The sequence below is a fragment of the Otolemur garnettii genome, unplaced genomic scaffold (assembly GCF_000181295.1).
Source record: "Otolemur garnettii isolate 467f Iridium unplaced genomic scaffold, OtoGar3 scaffold00035, whole genome shotgun sequence".
Classification (NCBI taxonomy): Eukaryota; Metazoa; Chordata; class Mammalia; order Primates; family Galagidae; genus Otolemur; species Otolemur garnettii.
This window is the reverse complement of record NW_003852430.1, coordinates 16265079-16291600: the sequence shown is the minus strand read 5'-3', so window position 1 is coordinate 16291600 and position 26522 is coordinate 16265079. Positions and strand designations below refer to the sequence as shown.

Sequence of the window (26522 nt, the reverse complement as noted above, 5' to 3'; positions counted from 1 at the left end):
GGACCACAGGCGCCCGCCACAACGCCCGGCTATTTTTTGGTTGCAGCCACCATTGTTGTTTGGCGGGTCCGGGCTGGATTCGAACCGGCCACCTCAGGTGTATGTGGCTGGCGCCTTAGCCACTTGAGCCACAGGCGCCAAGCCACAGCAGAGTTTTATATTAAAAGGCATTTCACCATGTAGTAGGCAAGGGGAGGCATGGGAAAAGGGCAAGCGGTTGTTCTGTATTTACCTGCCGAAAAAAGAACTTAGCAGCACAGTGACTCAAATAAGCAGAGGTATGGCTCTCAGCCATTTTGTTCAAGATGTTCACCAACCTGATAGCCCGGATGACAGTTTTAAGTGGTGGAGTGAGGTCTTCCACTGATACATCACACTGGCATCCTTTTTCATCATACACGTCGTCAGTGCCAAGTGCAGTGTCAGCTGCAAGAGAGAATTGCCGGTTAGGTAACACCACCACCACCAGCAGTTTGGAACATGTCGCTGAATTTGTCTCCCGCAGGAATGGCGGGATTACCACAGACTAAGTTTGTACACTAAGACATGTATAAGGCAGCCGGCCAGTTGTTTTCCTAATATCAGTCTTTCTCCTTTTCCTATAACGTCACCACTTTTGTGTCATTTAACTTGAATGCTTTTCTGAGCTGTTTTCCACGAGGAAGATGCCACTCTTGACACTTTGTCTTTGCAATAGTGGTGACAGATTTGTGTTCGTTCACCTCTTTTCTGCTCTTTGGCCCTGTTCCTTGGAAACTGACAGCCCGCATTTAAATGACAGCTGTGCAGGGCTCAGGAAATAGTCTTTGGACACGTAACTAACTGGGCTGTATATATCAAGTTTGCATCACATGACATTGACCCCATTACCCCTATGCCCTGAACAAGTGAGCTAAGCAGTCAGGCTCCAGAATGCTGACTACTTATTAGCCACTGGATGCAGATGGCCAAAAAGAGAGCTTGCTTAGGAAGATACAGCCAAAGATGAAAGCTGATTTCCAGACTGGATAAGAAAATCAGTTCCTTCTAAACTGAGTGAATTTACTTTTAGGTTAATTGCAATGTTTGGAGAAGGAAGAAGGGTTATAGTAAATAAATATCAAATTATTAAGAAATTATAAAATTTCAAGGAATAAATTCATTTGATTGTGTCTAATTGAAAGCAAGTTAAAATTCCTATGATGGGGGGATGGGTTCAGTGAATATTGGATAGTTTGTATAATGGAATATTAGGAGGTTTTAAAAAATAATGTTGAAGGCTCAGCACCTGTGGCTCAAGTGGCTAAGCCTCCAGCCACATACACCTAAGGTGGTGGGTTCAAATCCAGCCCAGGCCCACCAAACAACAATGACGGCTGCAACCGAAAAATAGCCAGGCGTTGTGGTGGACCCAGTAGCTGTGGTCTCAGCTACTTGGGAGGTGGAGGCAGGAGACTCACTTGAGCCCAGGAGTTGGAGGTTGCTGTGAGCTGTGATGCCACGACACTCTACCCAGGGGGACAGCCTCAAGCTCTGTCTAAAAAAAAAAAATGTTGAAGACTAATGACTGAGAAAATGTCTCAGTATATTGTTAAAGAAAAATGTCTACACATATATATCTGAAATTAAGAAGGATTTAATTGTTTTTCTTTTCTTTTTTTTTTTTTTTTGAGGTAGTCTTACTTCCTTGCCCTGAGTGCTGTGACATCACAGCTCACAGCAACCTCAAACTCTTGGGTTCAAGAAATCCTCTTGCCATAGCCTCCCAAGTAGCTGGGACTACAGGTGCCCACCACAACACCTAGCTAGTATTTTCTATTTTTAGGAGAAACGGGGTCTTATTCTTACTGGTCTGGAACTCCTGAGCTGAAGCAATCTACCCACCTTAGCCTCCTGGAGTGCTAGGATTACAGGTGTGAGCCACTATGCCCAGCCTTCATTATCTTTTCCTGTTTATATTTTCTAAAATTTCCCCAAGGAACATGTATTACTTTAGTAATAAAAATGATAAAAATGCTCTCAAAAAAGATGAGTTATGTTGCTCCCAAATGCCGTTTTCATATGGCCCAAGCTTCTCAGTGTTGACAGCCCCAGAGGGCGAGTGCTTCATTGCGTTGCCTTGGCTCTGCGTGGTGTCCACTTGCTAAGTCGGGAAAGTGAGAGACTTTGTCATGGGCTATCCTGGTTGGGGTCAGAATCCTGAAAGACTGTTGGAGATTCATTCGCTTATGTGCAGCTAATATTTCCGGTGTGTTTACCCCGTTTGCTTTGTGCTGGGTGGAGAAGGTGGGGGAAGGGATGAGGAGATGCGAGATGAAAGGTCTTCTCAGCTCTACTTCAGGGTCCGTTTGACCTTCTCGCCCTCAAGTAAGGGGGAGATATGAAACTACTACCTCTCAATAATGATAATCGTGCTGCCATTGTCTGAATTTGTCTCCCCAAATTGGTATGTTGAAAATTAATCGCCAATGTGATAGTATCAAGAGGTGGGGACTCTAAGAGGTGATTAATTCATGAGGATGGAGCCCTCATGAATGGAATTAACAACTTTATACAAGGGCTGGAGAGAAGGAGTGAGGCCCTTCTGCCATGTGAGGACACAATGTCTGCCCCCTCTGGAGTAAGCAGCATCAAGGCCCCAACCTGGAAGCAGAGACTGGGCTGTTGTCAGACATTGAACCTGAGGTGCCTTCGCTTTGGATTTTCAGCCTCCAGACTTGTGAGAAATAAATTCTAATTCTTGACCAATTGTCCAGTCTCGGGCAATCTGTTACAGCAGTGCAAACAGCTTAAGATAAACAGCAACCACTCACTGAAATTGATGCCAGGCCCTTGGGTGAAGCTTCTGCAGGTATTGATTCGCATCCTTAGAGAATTCTACAAGTTGTTGGTGGTATTATGTGTGGTTTTGACATGTAGAATGGAAGCTTGGAGAAGGTAAGTGTCTTGTCTGAGGCCACTAAGGTGGTCGGTCAGTGGAGCTAGGCAATTGCAGAGCATGATATTAAAATCCAGTTCCTTGAGGCTCCCAAGCCCATGCCATGTACATTGCATTACTCAGTGTTGGAATCAGGTCAGGGTTAAATGTTATATGTCGCAGGAGACAGGGCAAAGAGTTTACTACAAGCTGTTGCCTGATGTGTACAGCCTGTCTCTGAGAATATTCAGCTTTTCTCCAGGGAAGTCTGAAGTTTGTCACTCTTTGAATGTGAGTATTGTTAATTCCATGTTTGAAAGTTGGTTTGAATTCAGTGATGGTCTCCAGGGCAGCTGACCCATTTTGCTCTGTTGACCACCCACGTGACAGCCCTTTTAGTCCACAAACATCTTGCCTGAGGTTAGATGACATTCTTCCAGGAATGTTGGAGGTTTCTTCTGATGTGAACCCAACTTGCTCTTAGTTGCTGCAGTGGGATGAACATTGTCACCTCACATTTATGTCCAGCTGGAACATCAGAATATGAACTTATTTGGAATAAAGCTCTTGCAGTTAAGAGAAGGTTGGAGATGAGATCATACAGATTAGGATGGCCCTAAAGGCAAGGAAGGTGTCTTTGTACAAGACTGAAAAGGTGAAGACAGGGACACAGAAATGATGGAAGTGGAGACTGGTGGTGCCTCTCTAAGCCAAGGACTGTTGGAAATCACCAGAGGCCAGGAGAGAGGCATGGGCTGGTTTCTCCCTCAGGCCCTCCAGAAGAAAGCAATCACAGTGACACTTTCATATCAGACTTCTGGACTCCTGAGCTTTGGGACAACAAATTTCCATTGTTTCCAGGCACCCAATTTGTGATAATTTGTTATGGCAGTTGGGAAAACTTTTCTTCCTGGTTTCCAATTCTTTGCTCCAGGATAATAATAATAGTAATAAAAGCTTTTTAGAGAAGTCTAATTATGTGTCAAGAACTTTAATTGCTACCCCCCCCCCAATGAGGTATGTGTTGTTATTCCCTGTTGTTTTACAGCAAGTGAAGCACAGAAGGCCAAGAAACTTGCCCAAAGACACATGGAGAGTAAGTGACAGAACCAAAATTTAAACCCAGGCAGTTGGACACTGGAGCTGCTTGATCCCAAATGTCCCCTTCCATAAATGCCCCTCTTTCCTCTCTTGCTGGCATCTGGGTTCCCTCCTCTTGCACCACATTTTCCTTCACAGAGCTGTGTGCACCTGCCATATGTAGATGCCACAACATGGAGAGAGGATCTGATTTGGAGCAGGATGTCACTAAGGCCACGTGCAGAGCCAGTCCACACTCAAAGGAGCCTTGGAAATACACAGACCCTGGAACTTTGAGGAGGGTGTGTGGGAGTTATGGGGGAGGTCAGGTGCAGCAGGGGACTCATATACAGCTTGGGTGGCTGAGGGAGCTGTGAGATGCCCAGATGTTAGCCCCCTGCAAAGGAAATATCAAATAGCACACTTTATCAGGATTCTCAGCAAAGAATTCACAACAGTGTTTTATGCTGTTCTCTAAAATACAGGTGTGCAACAGCTTTCCCTCATGTGAACCCTGGTGATTACCAGACAGACCCTGCAATGCCTATGTTCATAATGCCTCTGCTTGAACAATTAAACAGCACAAAATACAGGGCCCTTTAATTGTGAGGTGAATGGAAAACTTCTTTCAGCAGGTGTGTATTGTCACAGTAAGCACAAAAGTAAATATCTGGGAATTGACCTAACAAAGGACATGAAAGATCTCTATAAAGAGAACTATGAAACTTTGAGAAAAGAAATAGCCAAAGATATCAACGAATGGAAAAACATACCATGATCATGGCTGGGAAGAATCAACGTTGTTAAAATTTCCATACTACCCAAAGCAATCTACAGATTTAATGCAATCCCTATTAAAGCACCATTGTCATACTTTTAAAAGCTTGAAAAAAATAGTGCTTCATTTTATATGGAATCAGAAAAAAATCTCAAATAGCAAATACATTACTCAGAAATAAAAACAAATCAGGAGGTATCATGTTACCAGACTTTAGGCTGTACTATAAACCTATAGTGATCAAAACAGCATGGTACTGGCACAAAAACAGAGAAGTAGATTTATCAAACAGAATAGAGAACCAAGAGATAAATCCAGCTTCTTATCGTCATTTGATCTTTGATGAGCCTATCAAAAATATCCAGTGGGGGAAAGACTTCCTATTTAACAAATGGTGCTCGGTGAACAGGCTGGTGACCTGTAGAAGATTGAAATTGGATCCCTACCTTTCACCATTAACAAAAATTGATTCTCACTGCATAAAAGATTTAAACTTATGACGTGAAATAATAAAAGTACTAGAAAAGAATGCAGAGAAAACACTTGAAGAAATCAGCTTGGGAGAATATTTTATGAGGAAGATCCCCCCCCGACCCCGGGCAATTAAAGCAACACCAAAAATCCATTATTGGGATCTGATCAAACTAAAAAGCTAAAAGCTTTTGCACAGCCAAGAGCACAGTAAGTAAAGCAACAGACAACCTTCAGAATGGGAGAAGATTTTTGCAGGTTCTGCTTCCAACAAAGGTCTGATAACTAGAATCCACAGAGAACTCAAACTAATCAATAAGAAAGGAACAAATAACCCCATTTCTATGTGGGCAAGAGACTTGAACAGAAGCTTCTCTGATGAAGACAGGTGCATAGCCTACAAATACATGAAAAAATGTTCATCATCCTGGGGCAGCACCTGTGGCTCAAAGGAGTAGGGTGCTGGCCCCATATGTCGGAGGTGATGGGTTCAAACCCAGCCCCGGAAAAAAAAAAAAAAAAAAAAAAAAAGTTCATCATCCTTAATGATCAGAGAAATGCAAATAAAAACCACTTTTCTAACTCCAGTAAGATTAGCCCATGTCACAAAATCCCAAAACTACAGATGTTGGCATGGATGCAGAGAGAAGGGAATACTTCTACACTGCTGGTGGGAATGCAAGCTAATACGACCTTTTTGAAAAGAAGTTTGGAGAATACTCAAGGAACTAAAAGTAGACCTACCATTCGATCCTGTAATTCCCCTACTAGGTATATACCCAGATGATCAAAAATTATTTTACAACAAAGACATATGCACCAGAATGTTTATAGCAGCCCAATTCATAATCAGCAAGACATGAAAACAGACCAAGTGCCCACGGACCCATGAATGGGTTAACCAATTGTGGTATATGTATACCATGGAACGCTATGCAGCCATAAAAAGACTTCACATTTTTTGGTTTACCTGGATGGAACTGGAACATGTTCTTCTTAGTAAAGTATCTCAAGAATGGAAAAAAATATCCAATGTACTCAATACTACTATGAAATCAATATATAATCACCTACACACTCATATGAAAGGTAAAACATAACTATGGTCCTGAAAGTAGAAGGGAAGAGGAGAGAGAGAGGAGGGGCTGGGGGAGATGGGAGGAGAGAGTATTTGGGGGGACCTTACCTGATGTGCATGATGCAATGGTACATTTCAAAACTATTAAGAAAAGAATATAATTGTGATGGATGTGTTACTTAATTCAATTAAGCGTTTCACATTGTATATCAAATCAGTACATTGAGCCCCATAAATGCATCAATGTACAAAGTTATGATTTAATAAAAACAAAAAAAATATTGAAACCATAATGTTTACAACTGACTGTAAATGAAACTGGAAACATCCCAAATGATTACAAGACAGCTCCCAGTCTAATGCTGCACCTCTCATTCCCACATCCTGTACCCCCATAAGAGACTCAGCCTATGCAGTTTTATTATAGGATTTTACAACTTGATTGTTCAAGGCATAAATTAAACACCCACTCCTGATTTTTTTTGGGTGATAGGTTTGGTTAGAGCAAATGAATAGGAAATGTAACTTTTTTTCCCTCAAACTCATTTATTTTATTATTTTATTTTTACATTGTTTGCATTTTTAGGTAGCATCCAAGTTATACTTGTGCTCCTCACCCCGAAGGTGCGTCATATATCCTTACATTGTGCCTCTGAGGGGACAGCACACAAATCCCTCTCCTTCTTCCCCTTCCCACTTGAGTTAATTGTGCTTTTCTCTTGTGTGGGTTTTTTTTTTTTTTTTTTTTTTTAAGAGACAGAGTCTTACTCTGTTGCCCTTGGTAGAGTGTTGTGGCATCACAGCTCACAGCAATCTCCAGCTCTTGGGCTTAGGTGATTCTCTTGCCTCAGCCTCCCAAGTAGTTGGGACTACAGGCACCTGCAACAATGCCCGGCTATTTTTGTTGTTGCAGTTTGGTTGGGGCCAGGCTCCAACCCACCACCCTCAGTATATGGGGTCAGCACCCTACCCACTCAGCCACAGGCACCACCCTGCGTGTTTTTTTTTTTTCAAACTGTCGCCCTGGGTAGAGTGCTGTGGCGTCACCGCTCACAGTAATCTCAAATGCTTAGGTTTAAGCGAAGGCCTCGGAATTCCAGTTATTACCTTCTACCTGCGGTTTTCTAAACTCCCACCGTCTTCAGGCTTTGGCACTCTTTCTCTTTTAAATGAGTCACTACTGCTTTTACACACAAGCAGCTTACATCTTCATAGATCAAAATAAAATCGTTTGTCCAAAAATCTAGCAGAAAACGTTTACTTTATCTGTGGAGGAATGGTAGTGTCCTTCTCAAGAGTGGGGCAATAGATGGCCCACAGAGACAGTACCCGGGCAAATGAGAGCCGGACGGGCACTGGGCGACTCTGTGCCCTGCTGAGGAAAAGTACCTAAACATGGGCAAAGGTGATCCTAAGAAGCCGAGAGGCAAAATGTCATCGTCTGCATTCTTTGTGCAAACTTGTCTGGAGGAGCACAAGAGGAAGCACCCAGATGCTTCCGTCAACCTCTCAGAGTTTTCTAAGAAGTGCTCAGAGAGGTGGAAGACCATGTCTGCTAAAGAGAAAGGAAAATGTGAAGATATGGCAAAGGCAGACAAGGCCGTTATGAAAGAGAAAGGAAAACCTATATCCCTCCTAAAGGGGAGACTAAAAAGAAGTTCAAGGATCCCAATGCAGCTAAGAGGCCTCCTTCAGCCTTTTTCTTGTTCTGTTCTGAGTATCGCCCAAAACTCAAAGGAGAACATCCCGGCCTGTCCATTGGTGATGTTGCAAAGAAGCTGGGAGAGATGTGGAGTAACACTGCTGCGGGTGACAGGCAGCCTGATGAAAAGAAGGCTGCAAAGCTGAAGGAAAAATACAAAAAGGATATTGCTGCAGACCGAGCTAAAGGAAAGCCTGAGGCAGTGAAAAAGGGAGGGGTCAAGGCTGAAAAAAGCAAGAAAAAGAAGGAAGAGGAGGAAGATGAAGAGGATGAAGAGGAGCAAGAGGAGGAGGAAGAGAAAGGAGATGAAGATGGAGGAGATAATGAATAAGTTGGTTCTAGCGCAGTTTTTTCTTGTCTACAAAGCATTTAATCCCCCTGTACACAACTCACTCCTTTTAAAAAGAAATTGAAATGTAAGGCCGTGTAAGGTTCGTTTTTAACCTGTACAGTGTCTTTGTATAGTTAACACACTACCGAATGTGTCTTTAGATAGCCCTGTCCTGGTGGTATTTTCAATAGCCAAAGTTTTAAAGTAGGAGAGTGTAAGTTATAATAAATTATTTAACTTGACAATGGAAGTATACTATATAGCTATAAAATAGATAACTATTAAAAGTACGTAATAATATGAAAATGTTTCATAATATATAATCAAATTAAAAGGTAAAACTAAATACTTATGTTGATTGTTACTATGTATAATAATATGTGAAAAGAAAACAAGTTAGAAGAGATTCTGTAAAGTTGAAATTCGCTGCACTACTACAAGAAATTATACATTATTTGTATTTCCTTAAAATTCCTTAAGGAATTTAAGAGTTTTTCCATGCTCTTTGATTTAGAGTATTTGAAAAATAGAAAATCAATTAGAGTAAAGAAAAAAAAAGTCTCCCAAAGTTCTAAAAGTTAAAGGCAACTGCTACTGGGAAATGTTTCTTACAGTGTAAGTGTGAGAGCTAAAGATCCACAATACCTTTTTATTTTGGGAATTTAAATGAAGCCTGTAGTGATTCTATCTCACGATGCTATGGGGAACACACATTATGATGGCTACTATTAATGGTGGTGATAACTATTTTATTACATCCTGTCATGAAGTAGTAATATATTTTCCAGGGGTTCCTTCCTTCTGATGCTAGTTATATTTCAATTAGTTACCCCTCCATCACTGTAACCTCTGCTATCATTTCTCAACACCTCAAATATCATTCTAAATTTAGAGGTTCCATTTCAGACATGTGCTAATCCAAAACAATCCCTTTAATTCAACTAGAGTTTAGAGTAACCACTTGGACCCTGATGCAGCAGCACAATTTCATTTAGCTAAGTCGGTGGCTAGGGCCTTTTTCCTGTTCTATGCTTGGTGCTGCTAAGTCACCAAGAGACAACCAGGTCTTTTTTTTTTTGAGACAGAGCCTCAAGCTGTCCCCCTGAGTAGAGTGCTGTGGCATCACAGCTCATAGCAACCTCCAACTCCTGGTCTCAAGTGAGTCTCCTGCCTGAGCCTCCCAAGTAGCTGGGACCACAGGCGCCCGCCACAACGCCCGGCTATTTTTTGGTTGCAGCCGTCATTGTTGTTTTGGTGGCCCAGGCTGGATTTGAACCCACCACCTTAGGTGTATGTGGCTGGTGCCTGAGCCACTTAAGCCACAGGCACTGAGCCCACAACTAGGTCTTTAAGGTACTAATAAGGAATCCAGAACAATACTCCAGAATATAAACAAATAAATAAATACAATTATAATATTATTCTAGATATTTCTCCTTACAAATAGTTTTTAACTTTATTTTTCTTTCATAGTAATAGTAATACGTGCTCATTGTACAAACTTTTAAACTCTGAATTTTAAATTAAATCATAAAGAATGAGGAAAAAATTTACTCTCAGGAAAATCCTATTAAATTTTGGCACATCCCCTTCCAGTCTCTTCTGCATGAACTGATGTTTAATGTCAAAATCAGTTTCTCACTACAGACTGAAAGTTAAGCATCTCAGATTGCCACATGGGGAAACTCTGTTCTGAAAGCTCAGAACCCCTGTTCAGTCTCATCTTACCATGGCCTTTCCATCCCATATCCTGGCCACGTGAAATGATTATGGTTTCTCCAAGTGCTGTTTAAACATCATCACCACTGGATCCTCCCTAAAGGGGACTGTGGACACTCTCTGAAGGGGACTGTCTACACACCCTTGTTCATCTTCCTTTCCTTTCCTATTTGTTTGGTGGGAAATCTCTGGGGGCTGAATTTGCACTGGATGGATTATAACGTGCAGAGGGCACCAACAACAGCAAGGGGCACCCCCAAATGGGGGAGAATATCAGTAATTAGAACATTACTATTTACATTTCAGCATACATGTAACTTTTGTACCATTTTGAAAACTATAACTTTATTTTGTGATCTAGCAACTAATTTTATTTTAAGTTATCCTAAGCACAGGGGATGACATGTAGAAGGTTTAGAAGCTTAGGCCCACTTTAAATTCTTGAGTTTATAAGTTTATAATTAGTAAATAATGGAAGAATTTTAACATTGGTACAGAAAGCAAGAGAAATCTCTCTCTTTCTCTCTCTAGTTACCTATATTATCCACATTAATATAACAAAGGAGGCAATCCAGACTTCTTTTTCTCTTTAAGAACAATGTAACACTAATGGAAATGTAAATATATAATGGCAAGATATAATGTTATCGGCTCGGCACCTGTGGCTCAAGTGGCTAAGGTGCCAGCCACATACACCTAAGGTGGTGGGTTCAAATCCAGCCCGGGCCCGCCAAGCAACAATGATGGCTGCAACCAAAAAAAAATAACCAGGCATTGTGGTGGGCACCTGTGGTCCCAGCTACTTGGGAGGCAGAGGCAGAAGCTCGCTTGAGCCCAGGCATTGGAGGTTGCTGTGAGCTGTGATAACATAGCACTCTACCCAGGGGGACAGCTTGAGGCTCTGTCTCAAAAAAAAAAAAAAAAGATATAATGTTATCCTATCTGTCACTTTTGGATGTATTACTTTTTTGTCCTTTTCCAAATATGACCTTTATCCCACTATTTTATATTGTTGGTAGTGTAGGAACAAATTGTGAAATTTCAGTCATTGCTTACTCTGTTCTAAAGTTTAGAAGATTTGGAGTAAAGAGCTTACAAATGAATTCTTATTAAGAGTTAGAAAACCAGTGATTTACAGATCCAACACAACTGACATCAAAATACTAATGTTGTATTTCACAGATTTAAACAAAAATAATTCAATGCTTCATTTGGAACCAAAAAAGAGCCCAAATAGCCAAAGCAATCTTAAGCAAAAAGAACAAATCTGGAGGCATCACCTATCAGACTTCAAACCAAAACAGCTTGGTATTGATAGAGGTAGAGACCCAGACCAATGGAATGGATCAGAGAACCCAGACCTAACACCTACCTGCAACCAACTCGTCTTTGAGAAAGCAGACACAGCATCCACTGGGGAAAGGAAGCCCTGTTCAATGAGTGCTAGGAAAACTAAGTAGCCACACGCAGAAGAATGAAACAGAACCTTTATATACAAAATTTGATTTAGGATAGATGAAAGATTTAAATATAAGGCACAAAATCATAAAAATTCTAGAAAAAAATATAGAGAAAACTCTTCTAGACATTGGCCTAAGCAAAGAATTTATGACTAAGATCCCAAGGGCAAATAGAGCAACAATAAAAATAAATAAATGAGACTTGATTAAGTTATCAGTAATCAATAGAGTGAATAGACAAGCTACAGAATAAGAGAAAATATTCCCAAACTATACATCTGATAAAGGGCTAAACATCTGAATCTACAAAGAACTCAAACAAATCAGCAAGAAAAAAACAAACAAAAAATCAAAAAAACCCTCAAACAACCTTATCAAAAAGTGTTCACTTTGGTAGCATATATACTAAAATTGGAATGATATAGAGAAGATTAGCATGGCCCCTGTGCAAGGATGACATGCAAATTTGTGAAGCATTTCATCCCTTTTTATATGAAAATACTACACTGTACTCCATGATTGCATTAATGTACACAGCTATGATTTAATAATAATTAAAAAAAGTGGGTGAAAGCCATGAACAGAAGTTTTCCAAAAGAATGTAGACAGAAGGCCAACAAACATATATATGTTCAACATTGTTAATCATCAGGGAAATGCAAATTAAAACCACAAGTCATAATAACCATTATTAAAAAGTAAAAATAAAAAATAGATGCTGGTGCAGATGCAGAGAGAAAGGAATGCTTCTAATGCTGTTGGTGGGACTGCAAATTAGTACAACCTCCATGAAAAACAGTATGGAGATTCTTCAAAGAAATAAATGTAGACTTACCATGTGACCCAAGCAACCCCAGTACTGGGTAACCATGCAAAGGAAAATAAGTCATTGTATCAAAAAGACACCTGCATTTGAATGTTTACTGCAGCTCAATTCACAGTGCAAACATGTGGCATCCAGCCCAGTGCCCATCAATTTGTGAGTGGATTAACAAAATGTGGCACTCTCTATACCACAGACTATTCCTCAGCCAGAAAAAGGCATGAAATAATGTCTTTTGTAGCAACTTGCATGGGACTGGACACCATTATCCTGAGTAAAGTATGCCAGGAGTGGAAAGACAAACAATACATACACTCTCCAATTACTGGGAGCTAACCGATGGGCACACACAGGCACAAAGGGATCTAATGATCACGAAGTCAAGAAGGGGGACGAGGGGGAGGAAAGGAGAAGCCAAAACCTGCCAACCAGGTGCAATGAACACTATTCAGGTGATGGGCACAGAAAAAGCCCCAACTTAAGTGTTAAAATGATGTAACGAAATCATTTGTTTGTGTGAACGCATTCCAATTACTTTTTCCCTAGGCTATAGAATTAAAATGATACAATTTCTTTTGCTTTTTCTTCTTTCTAGGCCTGAAGGAAAAAAATGATACAGTATTTTCACCTGGCCTTTTTTTTTTTTTGGTTGTGGCCATCATTGTTGTTTGGCGGGCCCGGGCTGGGGATTCGAAGCCTCCACCTTAGGTATATGTGGCTGGAGCCTTAGCCGCTTGAGCCACAGGCACCGAGCCATGATACAGTATTTTAAAAAAATTTCTGAAAAATAGAAAAAAAATTATTTTTATTGGAAAAAAGTCTAAGTATCCCTATCTATAATATCTATTGGTTTCACAATTAAATATCCTTTGAGCTTTTAAAGAAATATTTTAAAGGGCTAATTTTAGTACTTTGAACAAGTAATTGCATTTTCTGTGTTTTTACCACAGTACATGTAATTTATACAGCAAATGTTGTTAGCACAAGTGAAGAGTACAGATTGATAGAGATTTGATAGAGATTGCATAGTTTAGCTGAGCTTGCTGTTTATTTGATTGATTGATTGATTGATTGGAACTGATGCTTATTTTCCAACAGCCTTATTTCCATTTTATTTAAGAGCCTGTGGGAGGGACTGGGCCCATTGGCTCACGTCTGTAATCCTAGAACTCTGGGAGGCTGAGGCAGGTGGATCGCTTGGAGTTTGACACCAGCCTGAGCAAGAGCGAGACCCTGTCTCCACTAAAAATAGAAAAATCAATAGCTAGGCACTGTGGCAGGCACTTGTAGTCCCAGCTACTTGTGAGGCTGAGGCAAGAGAATCACTTAAGCCCAAGAGGTTTCTGTGAGCTGTGATGCCACGACAGTCTACCGAGGGCCACAGAGTGAGACTCTGTCTCAAAAAACAAACAAAAAACCAAAAAAAAAGAACCGGTGGAAGAACAACAGTTCAAGACCACCCAGTGGTTGCTCCCACTCGGTGGCCTGAGCAGGGGGAGCTGCAGACCAGTCTCCGTGGCAGGTTGAGTTCTGGTCTTCTGTGGGGACCTGCTGAGTAGGTCAGGGGGCACCTGCAGCCTTCAGACCAGCCCCACCTCAGGCTGAGTAGCAGCAAACTCAGGAGCTGGAGCTGTCCATTCACCCTGAAATTCCTCACTGGTCTCAGCTCTTTCAGGGGCTGTCTGACTTCTCTTCCAGTACCTACAAGATCTGCCAGCCTCGGGGTATGTGGCCGGCTCCCTGCCGACTGAGCTACGGGTGCTACCCACTTTTCCTTTTATAGATGTGCTGTTCCTTTTGTAAGTCAGGGTTGGTGCCACCTAACGTGAGTTCCTGCTGCAAGGAATTTGAGACATCTTCCTCCTCCATGTGCAGGACATCAAGGGCTCTGGACGTGGCGAACATTTCTCCTTAAGTTATAGTAGGAATCTGAAATAGCACTCTATGGACAGCTCCCTGGGTAGGGCAGAAAGGCTATTTTATTTTTTAGTCTTATGACATTCTTTTTATTATTTATTTATTTATTTGAGACAGAATGTCAATTTGTCACCCTCAGTAGAGTGCCATGGCATCGTAGTTTATAGCAACTTCCAACTCTTTGGCTTAAGCTTCCTGAGTAGCTGGGACTAAAGGCACCCACCGTCATGCCCAGCTATATTTTTGAGACAGGGTCTCTTGCTCAGGCTGGTCTCAAACCTGTGAGCTCAAGGCAATACACCTGTCCCAGGCTCCCAGAGTGCTAGGATTATAGGTGTGAGCCACGGTGCCTGTCCCATGTTCTGACATTCTTGTTAGGGAATAGAAAATTTAGGACTCAGAATGAATACTCCTAGTACACATTCAAATTTACTAACAGAGGAAGAGAAGAGGAGGCTAAGAAACAACAAGATCTATGCTTTAGGAAACTCAAAAGGCTCAGGAATTGGCAGCCTTAGGGACTTCCCGGTGAAAGGGGATGGTAACTAAGATAAGGAAGGTTACATGAAATCTGCCCCAGACCCCTAGGCAGATGGTACTTTTCTTTTTCAGCAGAAGACAGAAATCTTTGAATGAGAGGTCATGAAAAGATAAGCCAGTACAATCCCAGGACAAGTTGGAGTGTTAAGTCACCATACACAGACTGAATGTGGAGAACCTGCTGCCAACCACTCACCATCATAATAATGGCAGCAAGACTCTTACCCTCCATGAGTTTGGATCAGCACTCTCTGGGGATCTGACTAGCACGAGAAACAAGAGCTAAAGACATTGGCACCAAAAGCTCCCCAAGAAACAGCTGACCCAGATCAACCTATGGCAAAGAACAAAGCTGATCAGCTCTGTTGATACGCTCAGGAATCCTAGTTACCTTTGTAGTTCCCACATTTTATTACAAGGGGACAGCCAAGGTTACTAAATACTTGTGAAAATCTCCCAGTACAAAGATAGAGATCAGAAGCAACTAGAAGGAAATAGAAACTAAGGAAAAGGAAATCTGAAAACACTCTCAGTATCTATGAAAATATTTTCATAGAGATAAGGCTAGATACTGTATCCATGGAACAGAAACAGGTGCTAAAACCAAGGGACACTTAGGGAACCACAGCAGTAAAGAAACTCAGAAATGATAGCACAAGTGAAAAATCTCAGTAAGAGGTTTGGGTGATCAAGTCAGCCAAAACTCCTAGAAGGTAGAGCAAAGAGAAGAAAGCTAAGAAAATCCTGGCCAGTCTGCTAGTTCAACTTCCAAATAACAGATTTCCATGAAGAGAACGGAGAAAACGAAGGGAGACAATTACAAAAGAAACAATCATATATTCTACAATGGAAGAAAAAAAGACCCCCAGATACACAAGCCTTTAAAAAAGTTTGCTTTCCATGCACTCTTAAAGTACGTGGAACAAGGACAGAACAGTGGATAAGATTTGCCGGGAATGCATCAGAGGATGTACTTCATCAAAACGGAAACGTTAACCAAGAGAGGGGAGGATACAGGCACGGAAGACCTGAGAAACACACCAGGTGTCAGCAGGCTGATGGGGAAAGGAAATCCCTGTGCTCTAGGTGGCAGGGACTTGGTCCAGGTAGCATGGGTATGAAGCAAGGGAAAGCACATTGCCAGCTGTCATCATCTGTCATCACACCATATTTTACCTGAAAAAAATACTGGAGTTTTACTTTCTGAAACAATGGGGCAAATAAAGAAGGCCAAAAACGTGAGATCCTGGAGACTGGGAATCCAATCTAGCAGAAAATGAAGAGGAATTCAAGACAGTGGCTGTGCAGAAGGCTGAGAGAGCAGCCGGGTCAGATGAAGAGTATGAAGGGTTCCGGGGTGTATTTCTCCAAGAAAAGTCACAATGATCTTACAAGGGTACAAGTGAATCTTTCTAAGAGTAGAATGTGAACGTTTTAAAACAATAACTAAGAAAATGACATGAAGGCTATGTTACCCAGTTTGATGGAAGTGTTTTGGATTGTGTGCAAAACCCCACACTGTACCCCAGAAGTGCATTAATGTACATAGTTACCATTCAATTAAAAAAAAAAAGAAAAAGAAAAGTCACAATGGAATTGCCTGGATACCTGATGCAACTGATCTTTTTTTTTTGCTGTTTTTGGCCAGGGCTGGGTTTTGAACCCACCACCTCTGGCATATGGGGCTAGTGCCCTACTCCATTGAGCCACAGGAGCTGCCCAGATGATGCAACTGATCTTGCAGAAAATTCTGAGAGATTATTGGAAGATGTGGAAAGAATTATGAAAAGAACAATAAACAAGGTATTTATTTATTGTAGGAAATGCAAAAGTAAAACAACTGAAGTGCAAACAATACATAGGCATAATGTAGACATTACATTCTGGGGTCAAAAAACTTTAGTAACTGGGCGGTGCCTGTGGCTCAAAAGGGTAGGGTGCTGGCCCCATATGCTGGAGTTGGTGGGTTCAAATCCAGCCCTGGGGCTCGGCGCCTGTGGCTCAAGCGGCTAAGGTGCCAGCCACATACACCTAAGGTGGTGGGTTCGAATCCCCAGCCCGGGCCCGCCAAACAACAATGATGGCTGCAACCAAAAAATGGCCGGACGTTGTGGCAGGCGCCTGTGGTCCCAGCTACTTGGGAGGCTGAGGCAGGAGACTCGCTTGAGCCCAGGAGTTGGAGGTTGCTGTGAGTGTGATGCCATGGCACTCTACCCAGGGGGATAGCTTGAGGCTCCGTCTCAAAAAAAAAAAAAAAATCCAGCCCCGGCAAAAACAAAAACAAAAACAAACAAACAAAAAAACTTCAGTAACTTACATTGGAAGGATGGGGGAGTCTGCAGAAGGAAAACAGTGAAAAAGGAGCTAAATCTTCATTACCAGCTAGGAAGTAAATAGAAACGGAAGTAAATAATGTTCAAAACTGATTAATCAGAAGTTAGCAGTAGGCACATGTTATTGGAAAAAACATGGAGATATATAAGTATCAAAAAAAAAATCAGGTCAAAATATAGGAAATAATCACTTCTAGAAAGACGGCCTCGAGATGGAATGGGAGAGTTGAGGAAGAAAACCATCATATTCTTTTCTAAAGGACTTTTATTGTTTGATTTCTAAGTTGTTCATTATTTTGAACTGAACTTTCATATAAGTACCAGGCGCTAACCCATTGTACCACTGGAGCTCTTAATGGAACTTTCCATTTTGAGGTACTTGTAGATTCTTGTGGTTGTGAGACATTGTACAGAGATACTGTGCACCTCAGTGGTGCAACGTCACAGCCAGGCCCGACATCGGCACAGTCCCTCCCATCACCACATGAAGCCCCCGTGTTGCCCTTGTGGAACCACACCCTGTCCATTTCTCCCCCCCTACAATGATTCCTGGCAGCCACTAATTGGAACTGCTTTTCTATAATTTTGCCATTTCAAGAATGTTATATAAATGGATTAATATAGTCTATGACCTTTTGGGACTGATATCTTTTTAACTTATTATAATTCCCTCAAGACTCATCCAAGTGGTTGTGTGTCCCCATAGTTCTCTCACTCTCTCGCCCTGCCCTGCTGAGTAGTATTCAAGGGCACATCCGCACCAGAGTTTGTCTAACCATTCACCTGCTCAAGGACACCTGGTTTGTTTCCAGTTTTTGGCTATTATGAATAAAGCTTGTATGTCCAGGCACATATAGTTTTATATGAACATACATTTCTCTGGGATAAATGTCCAAAAATATAATGACTTGGTCATGTAGCAGCTGCATGTTTAGTTTTCTAAGAAACCATCAAACTGTTTTCCAGAAACACTCTGCTATTCCACATTCCCACCTGCAGTGTGTATGTGATCCAGCTCCTCTGAGCCTTCCCCAGCACTTTGTGGTATTATCTTTCAAAACTTCAGCCTCTCTGATAAACATGTAGTGACATCTCCTGTAATCTTATTTCACTGTTCCTCAATGGCCAGTGAAATTAAACATCTTTTCATGCACTTATTTGCCACCCGTGTATCTTCTTCAGTGAAATCTATTCATATTTGCTGCCTCTCTTCTAATTTAGCTGTTTTTTCTGTGGAGTTTTCTTTATCTATTCTAGGTACTAGTCTTTTGTCAGAAGTCATTTGTACATATTTTCTCTGTTTGCAGTCTGTCTTTGCATCTTCTTAGCACAGCAAAAGGTTTTAATTTGGATGAGGTCCACTTTAGCAAGTTTCCTTTTATGGATAATGCTTCTAGTATTGAGTCTTAAGAACTTTTTGCTTAGCTCAAGATCCCCCCAATTTTTTAAAAAATTTTTGTTGTTTTTCTTATGCCTTATATTTAAGTTCATGATTTATTTTGAGTTTAACTTTATTACTTGACTTTTAAAACTAGGTATATATATTTGGTAAGACAAAAACCCTTGGAAAGAAACCTAAAAGGCTCCAAAAATTATACTGGCTCTTACTAACTTGTAATGCATTCCAGGTATTCCCTATTAGTCTGTCCTGCCCCATCCCACGTTGCACCAGACCTCCCCATCTCATCTCGCAACTTTTCATCGCACCCTATTTCATGCTCATCATAACCATAACTGTTGGTCATTCATGACATTTCACCAGAGCTTGAAAAGCACAGGAGACACAGCCTTCCCCGGCTGGTGCGCGTCCCTCATATTTCCTTTTCAATGTGTTTTCTTTACTGACTTCATTGCTAATTCTACCTAAGATGTTTTAAAAAATCATTCACTGCTCTTTGACATGAAAGACAAAAAGAAAGAATGATTTGTCCTGAGGTTTGTTGCTTGCCCTCTTTTCACATCTTCCCTGCAAGGTGCTGAGCACGGCACATTTGCACTTTGGCTTCTCGACACAAGTCCTAAAGCATAAGGGAACACTGGCAGGTTCGACAGCCAGTCGGAATAAATTCGGAGAGAATGAGAGGCACGCTCGTTATTTTACCTTTTAAGTTATGTACCTTTCTACAGTCACATCAGAAATAGAACACCATCTCCTTATCACTCAAAAAACTATATTCTTGGTGACATCCTGAAAGTTTTTTATCTCAACTTTCATTCTGAATTTTTGGTACGTGGTTGGTTATTCCCATGGCAGGCAAAACATACTGTGCACAGTGCCTGCACCCACAGTGAGCTAGGCTGCTGGGAGATTCGATCAAAATAGTAATCTAACTGTGCTTACCAAACTACCAACCCATAGTCCTGTGATCTAGAAAACTTGATTTTTACCGTTTGTTCTCAGAGTTGCTAATTAGCAATATTAAAAATTAATAGTAATTCACATAATGTAATTCACACTAAGAGAGGCTCTCTTACATAAGATGCTACTGCACTTGAATATTTTCTCTTTAACAATCAGAGACCCCACTTGCCCTGAGTAGATAATTTATGCATCCTCAGCATCCTAAATTATGTTAATTATGATATGAATTTCTCTAAGATTCTCTATTAAGGATTGCCAATTTAACCTTACTCACTGGCTAGCAGAAAAGCTGGCAAAATTTCGTGGAATAGTTCCTGACACTTAATTAAAAGGAGTCTCTCTTTTTTGAGTGATGATACGAAGCAGGAGAGTTTTCAAAGACAATTAATATGGCGTCTGCTGCTAAAATTGCTGACTACACCATAATAATGGTTCAGTAAGTGCCGACAAGGTAAAAAGAAAAAAAATAACAAATTTTGTTTTCCTTCTTCTTTTTAATTGTATATGTTATACACACTATTTAAATGGGGACACTAGAATATGTTTTTGTGTCTTTAAAAATTATTGCAACTGGGCTCGGCGCCTATAGCTCAACCGGCTGGGGCGCCAGCCACGTACACCCAAGGTGGTGGGTTCGAATCCCCAGCCCGGACCCGCCAAACAACAATGATGGCTGCAACCAAAAAATGGCCGGGCGTTGTGGCGGGCGCCTGTGGTCCCAGCTACTTGGGAGGCGGAGGCAAGAGACTCGCTTGAGCCCAGAAGTTGGAGGTTGCTGTGAGCTGTGATGCCATGGCACTCTACCCAGGGGAAAGCTTGAGGCTCTGTCTCAAAAAAAAAAAAAAAAAAAAAAATTATTGCAACTGGAAAGCAATAGTTTCACTCTCTTCTTAACAATCACTCAAATGCCCACTTGTTGAATACCTTGGCATCGAGTGGGTCGGCAAAACCACTTTTCATTATATCACCCTGTGCCTCTAGTGATGAATCTTGTGTGTGGGTTTTTTAGAACCCAAGGCGATTTTTATTACTAAAGTTTATTTCACTGTCTGTTGAATAAGTATTAAATCATTTATTTGTTCATCATCTCTTCATTATTCATTCAAAATAATTACTTTCTAAGCAACTATCATGTGTCACGCAGTGTGCTGTTACATAGGAAGTCACTTTCCCGGAGTGACTGAAACATTTCTGCCATTTTCAACAAAGGCAATGATCCCTGACAAATGGTAATATCGTGGGGCCGGACAGAGATAACTTCATTCTTTCTGTGATTATAGGAATTATTCAATGTGAGGACGTTTAAAACTCCCTCTAAGGAATAAAAGAGTACAGTTTGCACAGGCATATAACTTTTAAGCTTCCATTCACCATAGGAATTGCCATCAAGAAGTAGAAGATGAAAAAAAAAAAAGAAGTAGAAGATGAAAATGTGCAATTAACAAAGTCCAGGACTTGAACTTCTGAAAAATTAATGAAGAAATTAGCATGAATGAATTAAATAATACCTGCACTATATCAAACACCTATTCTGTGTTGGGCAGTAGAAGAATTTCATATACACTGTGTCTCCCTGTGTCTCATTACCACTCACACAACACTGCGGGGTACGTATCATTCCTGCTACGTTGCAGAGGAGAGAGAGAGAGAGAGGAAAGAGAGAGAAATAAAGTGAAGTGCAGTGAGGTAAAGTGGCTTGTCTCATCTTAACCTAGTGGGGAAATCAGGATTTGGAACAAGTTCTGTTTTACTCCAAAACCATGCACAGTATCTGATGATTTATGCTTATTTTATTTGTTTATTTTTTTCTTGCAGTTTTTGGCCGGGGCCGGGTTTGAACCTGGTATACGGGGCTGGTGCCCTGTTCCTTTGAGCCACAGGCACTGCCCTATACTTATTTTATTATAAATTATAATTTATTGTAAATATAATATAAAATAATATATAAATCATACAAATTAATAATTATAATTTGTAATAATATAAAATAATAAGATCTATAATTCATAAAATATTCCTTGAGAACTTTTTTTTTAACATTCAACGCCACCCAATAATTTATTTGGAATCAGAATTAAAACAATACTTGAGAGCTGTAAAATGTTATGTCTGTTCTGAAACTTCTGATCAGTTGTACAACTAATCCATGGCAAACTGCCAAATTAATTTTACTTTATTTCTTCAGGCCTGGAGTTTCTCGATGGCTTCAAATTTGAAGGCAGGGAAAGTATTCATGTCTGCTTTACCATACATTTATTTGCTTAAGTTTAAAAAGCTCCCTGTCCAGGTCTTGCTGATACTCTGGGCCAGCATCAGCAGGTCCTCCAGCTGCCTGTTGCTTAGATCTGTATTCTCTAATCTTGTCCACGAAGAGTTTCTGTAAAGTATCAAGTTCCTTATTAAATGCCACTGCTGTAACACCAATGTTCCTCCGAAAATGGACTGAGACTGCTGATGGAAGGATGGAGGAGAACCGGAAGAGCCTCTGAAGGATCATGGGGAGTCTATGTTACTTGTACTCAGTCCCGAGCTGCCAAAGCCACTGCCACCATTCTCATTCCTTAGAACTTAACATACTCACAGCACTGAGTTTTCTCAATGAAAAACAAAAACACAAAACTCACAGCTTTTTATTTTTTTTTTTAAAAACTCACAGCTTTGAGAAAACATTCTTCTTCTTTTTTTTTTTTGTAGAGACAGAGTCTCACTTTATCACCTTCGGTAGAGTGCTGTGGCATCACAGCTCACAGCAATCTCTAACTCCTGGGCTGAGATGATTCTCTTGCCTGGTACTCTGCCTCAACGCTCGACTATTTTTTTGTTGCAGTTTGGCCGGGGCCGGGTTTGAACCCGCCACCCTCAGTATACGGGGCCAGCACCCACTGAGCCACTGGTGCTGCCCTGAGAAAACATTCTTTTACTCATAGTTACTAAAACCAATTTTTGTAAGTTTTCAAAGTTTTGCTACAAAAGGCATTTGTAACTTTTATCCAAACCAAATGATGAGGGTAATCCAGGCAAAGCCAAGTGGCCACTACACTCAGGTCACTGAGGCAGCTTTTGCCCACAGCTGAGAGCGCCCTCCTCAGACAGCCTCCTTACTCAGTAGCGATATAATTGAGCTGGGTCAAATCAGCAGAGAGTGGTGAATTGCTTTTACCATTCTGCACTAAGACAGACAGTACTTTCATCACTGGGAGACATTCTGAATCAATATGACTGAGAGAAACTTATTTAATCCTATTTTCATAGGGAAGAGATCTGTTTCTTTTGAACCATATTCAGAGACATCTGATCATAATCAAAGCAGTCAGTCATGCTTTATAACAGCCCTACAAACTGCAAACCCACAAGTCTGCATTACTATTCGGATCAAATATGTTGGGGAATTCTAGATAGATCTTGAGGCGACCCCCTGCAGGGCATAGCTCTAGGTGTCTGTGAGCTGTTGGGAATTCTAGACAGATCTTGAGGCAACCCCCTGCGGGGCATAGCTCTAGGTGTCTGTGAGGGCAACAGAGAGAAGATGTGAAATGCTTGGCATAATGCAACCTTACAACTGAGGGTCTTGGAGGGCCAGACACTGTCACAGAGTGTGGTAGTGCCCTGGGTTGATGGCGAGCCCATGATTCGTTATTTGACACCTGCTGTTTATTGGTCTAACTGGTATCTGCTTTAGCTATCTCTGCCTAGGGAAGTGATTAATTAGTTGTGCATATGATGGCAACTTTTGCAGCTGAGGGCACATGCCCCTTACTCCTTCCTGTGCATATGGCTACAACTTTGTCACAGTCACATGCCTAGCTTTGTGTCACAGGCCAGTAACTTCTGCCACTGCCCTGGACACCCTGTTCCCTATGAGTACCTTGGGATGTCTCAGTTACATGTTTCCCGTACACATAATTTACTTTATCTCAGTCGTAGTCACATAGCTAGCAATCAGGCACAAGGTTAAGCGTGAGAATTTGTAGTGATTACGTATTTCTCCACAATCAGTGGTTAACATTAAGAGAAACGGCAAATATCATTTTATGAAAGACAATTGGAATTTGTTCTCCCACGAGATCTGGTACATTTTCCCTCAACTTTCAACTCTTATTTGGCTAACAGTGATATTGCTAGAAAATGCCAGTGTGTCAGGCCCAAGATCATTCGGGCTAACTCAACCTGAGATAGCAACATAAATGCTGTTTAAAAAGAAAACAATGGTGGATAATTTTAACCTACACATGAAGGGATAGAAAGAGTAGAATATCTACTCTATGATGATAAAGGGGCATTGAACAGATTCGCTATATTCACTAAAGACACAAATCATTGTACCAACACTAAACATAGCTGATTTGTAGCAAGTTTCATTCATTATTTCATTAGCAACATAAATTACTACGTGTATAAAACATGCTAAGTAGCAAGCATGGTAGAACATACAAATTTTCTGAAATTAGACCTAAGTACAATTTCAAACTCCAACTTTGCATCATTTAGTTGGAAGTATGTGGGCAAGTTTTTTACATTTTCTAAGTCTCAATTTTCTTATCCTCAAAATGGCTATGTGGGTATTAAATGAACCAATAGAAAATGCGTAGTCAATGCGTGGCATGTATGAGGTGCTAACAATGCTACTTCCCTCCCTCCTCGTTCCTTCGTAGGCCCTGAAAGTATATGAGACTGTAGAGAGAAATAAAAACATGAATCAGACACTAAATACTTTCTTCATAGAACCAACAGCATGTTGAAAATACTAAAACTGAGGCCCAGTGTGGTGGCTCACCCCTGTTAATCCTAGGACTCTGGGAGGCTTAGGTGAGTGGATTGCTTGAACTCAGGAGTCTGAGACCAGCCTGAACAAGAGTGAGACCCCATCTCTACTAAAAATAGAAACATCAGCAGCATGTCATGGTGGGAACCAGTAGCTCTAGCTACTTGGGAAGCTGAGGCAAGAGGATGGCCTGAGCCCAAGAGTTTGAGGTTGCTGTGAGCTATATTACCATGGCATTCTACCAATGGTGACAAGGTGAGACTCTGCCTCAAAAAAAAAAGTAAAAGAAAACAGTAAAAGCAAAAAAATCTACAAATGACTGGGACTGGGATGGTAGATTGAAATACTGGTCAAATACTTACAGCTCCTCTCCCCTTACGAGGTGGGATCTCTTTCCCTACCTCTTGCATTTGGACTGTCATTATTTGCACTTTTAAAATTTTGGATTAATATTAGGATATGTATGATTAGGTTTCATCATTTGCATTTGTCATAAAGTCCAAGTTGTAACTGAGTCAGTCCTTCACCCAGGAGGTGTGCCATATACCTGTATGTTGTACCCATTAGGTTGGAGCTTGCTGAGCTCCTCCCTGCCTCCCCTCTTGCATTTAATTGTGTTTTTATCTCGTGTGGGCCTGTAGTTGTTCATCTGCACGTTTCAATCCAGTATTGAGTACACGGGATGCTTGGCTTTCCATTGAGATACTTGACTTAAGACGGTGTTCTGCAAATGGTTCTCAGTAAATAAAGAAGAGGCAATGGACATTCCGCTGACAGTTTGAGGCTGACCTTCAAGAGGCTCTTCAGGCATTGCTTGCACTACCCTTAGGAATCCACCACCACCCCGTGAGCCAGTCTGGCCTGCTAGAGGGTGAGTGACCACACCACGCAGAGAAGAGGAATCCCAACTGACTCACTTAGGCCAGCTGGCCCAGCCAACACAGCAGCCCTTTTCAAAAGTGTGAGGAGTCCAGCCAAGGCCAGAGGAAGTGCAGAACAGGCGTGTGGGCTAAGGAAGTGCCTGCTGATTTAAACCAGTGAGCCTGAGGGGGAGGGGCCAGTGATGCAGTGACAGATAACTGATATGTGTGTAAGGAAATATATATGAGGTCATGACACATTTCACCCAAAACACAAAATACGGGAACCACAGTTTCAAAACAATTTTGGAAATGACAAGTCACCAATTCCAGCAGAATAATGGGGTATGCCAGCTGCTACTGCATTAGATTAATGAAAGATGTAAATCTCTCACCAGAGGGGAATTAAGGGGTTCATGTGCAAATGATTCTTGGTAACTGGAGCTACGGACATTAATTTTCTCCAAGCAATACTACTCTGAAGTTTCTATATTGTGGGGGTCCAGGAACTGTTGTTACGTGTGGCAACAGGAGAAAAAGATGGCAAGGGAAGAAAAGCTGATAAGAATTTAAGATATTGAAAATAAAACCCCTATGAAAGGAATTTGGGACAATGGAGGAGAGTTTCGTACTGCAGGTAGCAGGAGCCAAGCCTGGGTAACTTGTCTTTCCATCTGTCGCAGGAAAAAGATCCTGACCTTTACCTAACCCCCTTTTTTCTCTTCTTTACCAAGTAGAGCACACCATGAAAGCGATTAAATATAATTTTAAAATTGTGTCATATTGGTTTCTCTTTGTGAAGGACACAACTAAGCGTACCGCTGAAGGAAATAATTTGAGATGTACGAATGAAATATCACCATGAAGCTGAAAAGTGCTTCTCTTAAATACGGGCTGCATTCTGTGATTTGTGGAATGGTTAACTTTGCGCTTATTTTGTGCAAATTTCAGAGGTCAACCACAGGTTATTTCTGGCAAGAGTGACGTCCAAAGAGTAAGGACAATGCTTTTTGTTCCCCCAGTGCCAGTCAATACTCTACTGGGGACTGGGGATGGGGTGGTAGGACTCGGAGAGGAATGGCAAGTTCCTTGAGGTGGTAATTGTCATGTCTACTCACCACCAGCTACATGCCCTGGATTATGCTTGCCCTGAGCAGCCACCCTCAAACACTTTCTGAGTTGAATTGTAATCTTGCAGTTGAGTTTACCCAAATTGTGCATAACCCACAGTGCAGCGCATACACAAACCTTGTAACAATAGGTGGGACACACTTCTCAGCACAGAAGGGTGTGGATGACAGTGAACAGGGAGGGAAGGGGGGGACCAGTGAGAGGTAAGAAGCAATGGGCAACTCTCTTCTCTGTGTCAAAGAGGGATGAAACCAGGGTAAGGGCGGAAAACTTGGCCCT

The 26522-nt window shown here is 41.3% G+C and overlaps 1 protein-coding gene, 1 non-coding gene and 1 pseudogene across 6 annotated transcripts in view; 2 read left to right on the top strand and 1 right to left on the bottom strand.

Moving 5' to 3' along the window:
- Nucleotides 1-26522, bottom strand: part of KCNQ5 (potassium voltage-gated channel subfamily Q member 5) — a 513698-nt gene that overhangs the window by 22530 nt on the left and 464646 nt on the right. For 4 of the 5 annotated variants that reach the window (XM_003789682.2, XM_003789683.2, XM_012805060.1 and 1 more), the window contains one exon: nucleotides 318-426. The exons of the other annotated variant lie outside the window; for it this stretch is intronic. In XM_003789682.2, the coding sequence (XP_003789730.1) occupies nucleotides 318-426 (109 nt within the window). The remainder of the gene's footprint in view (nucleotides 1-317; nucleotides 427-26522) is intronic. 5 annotated transcript variants of the gene reach the window in all.
- Nucleotides 7699-8336, top strand: LOC105886969 (annotated as a pseudogene).
- LOC111725276 lies at nucleotides 11897-12003 on the top strand. The gene has a single exon (XR_002773376.1). It is a non-coding gene; the product is annotated as a U6 spliceosomal RNA (small nuclear RNA).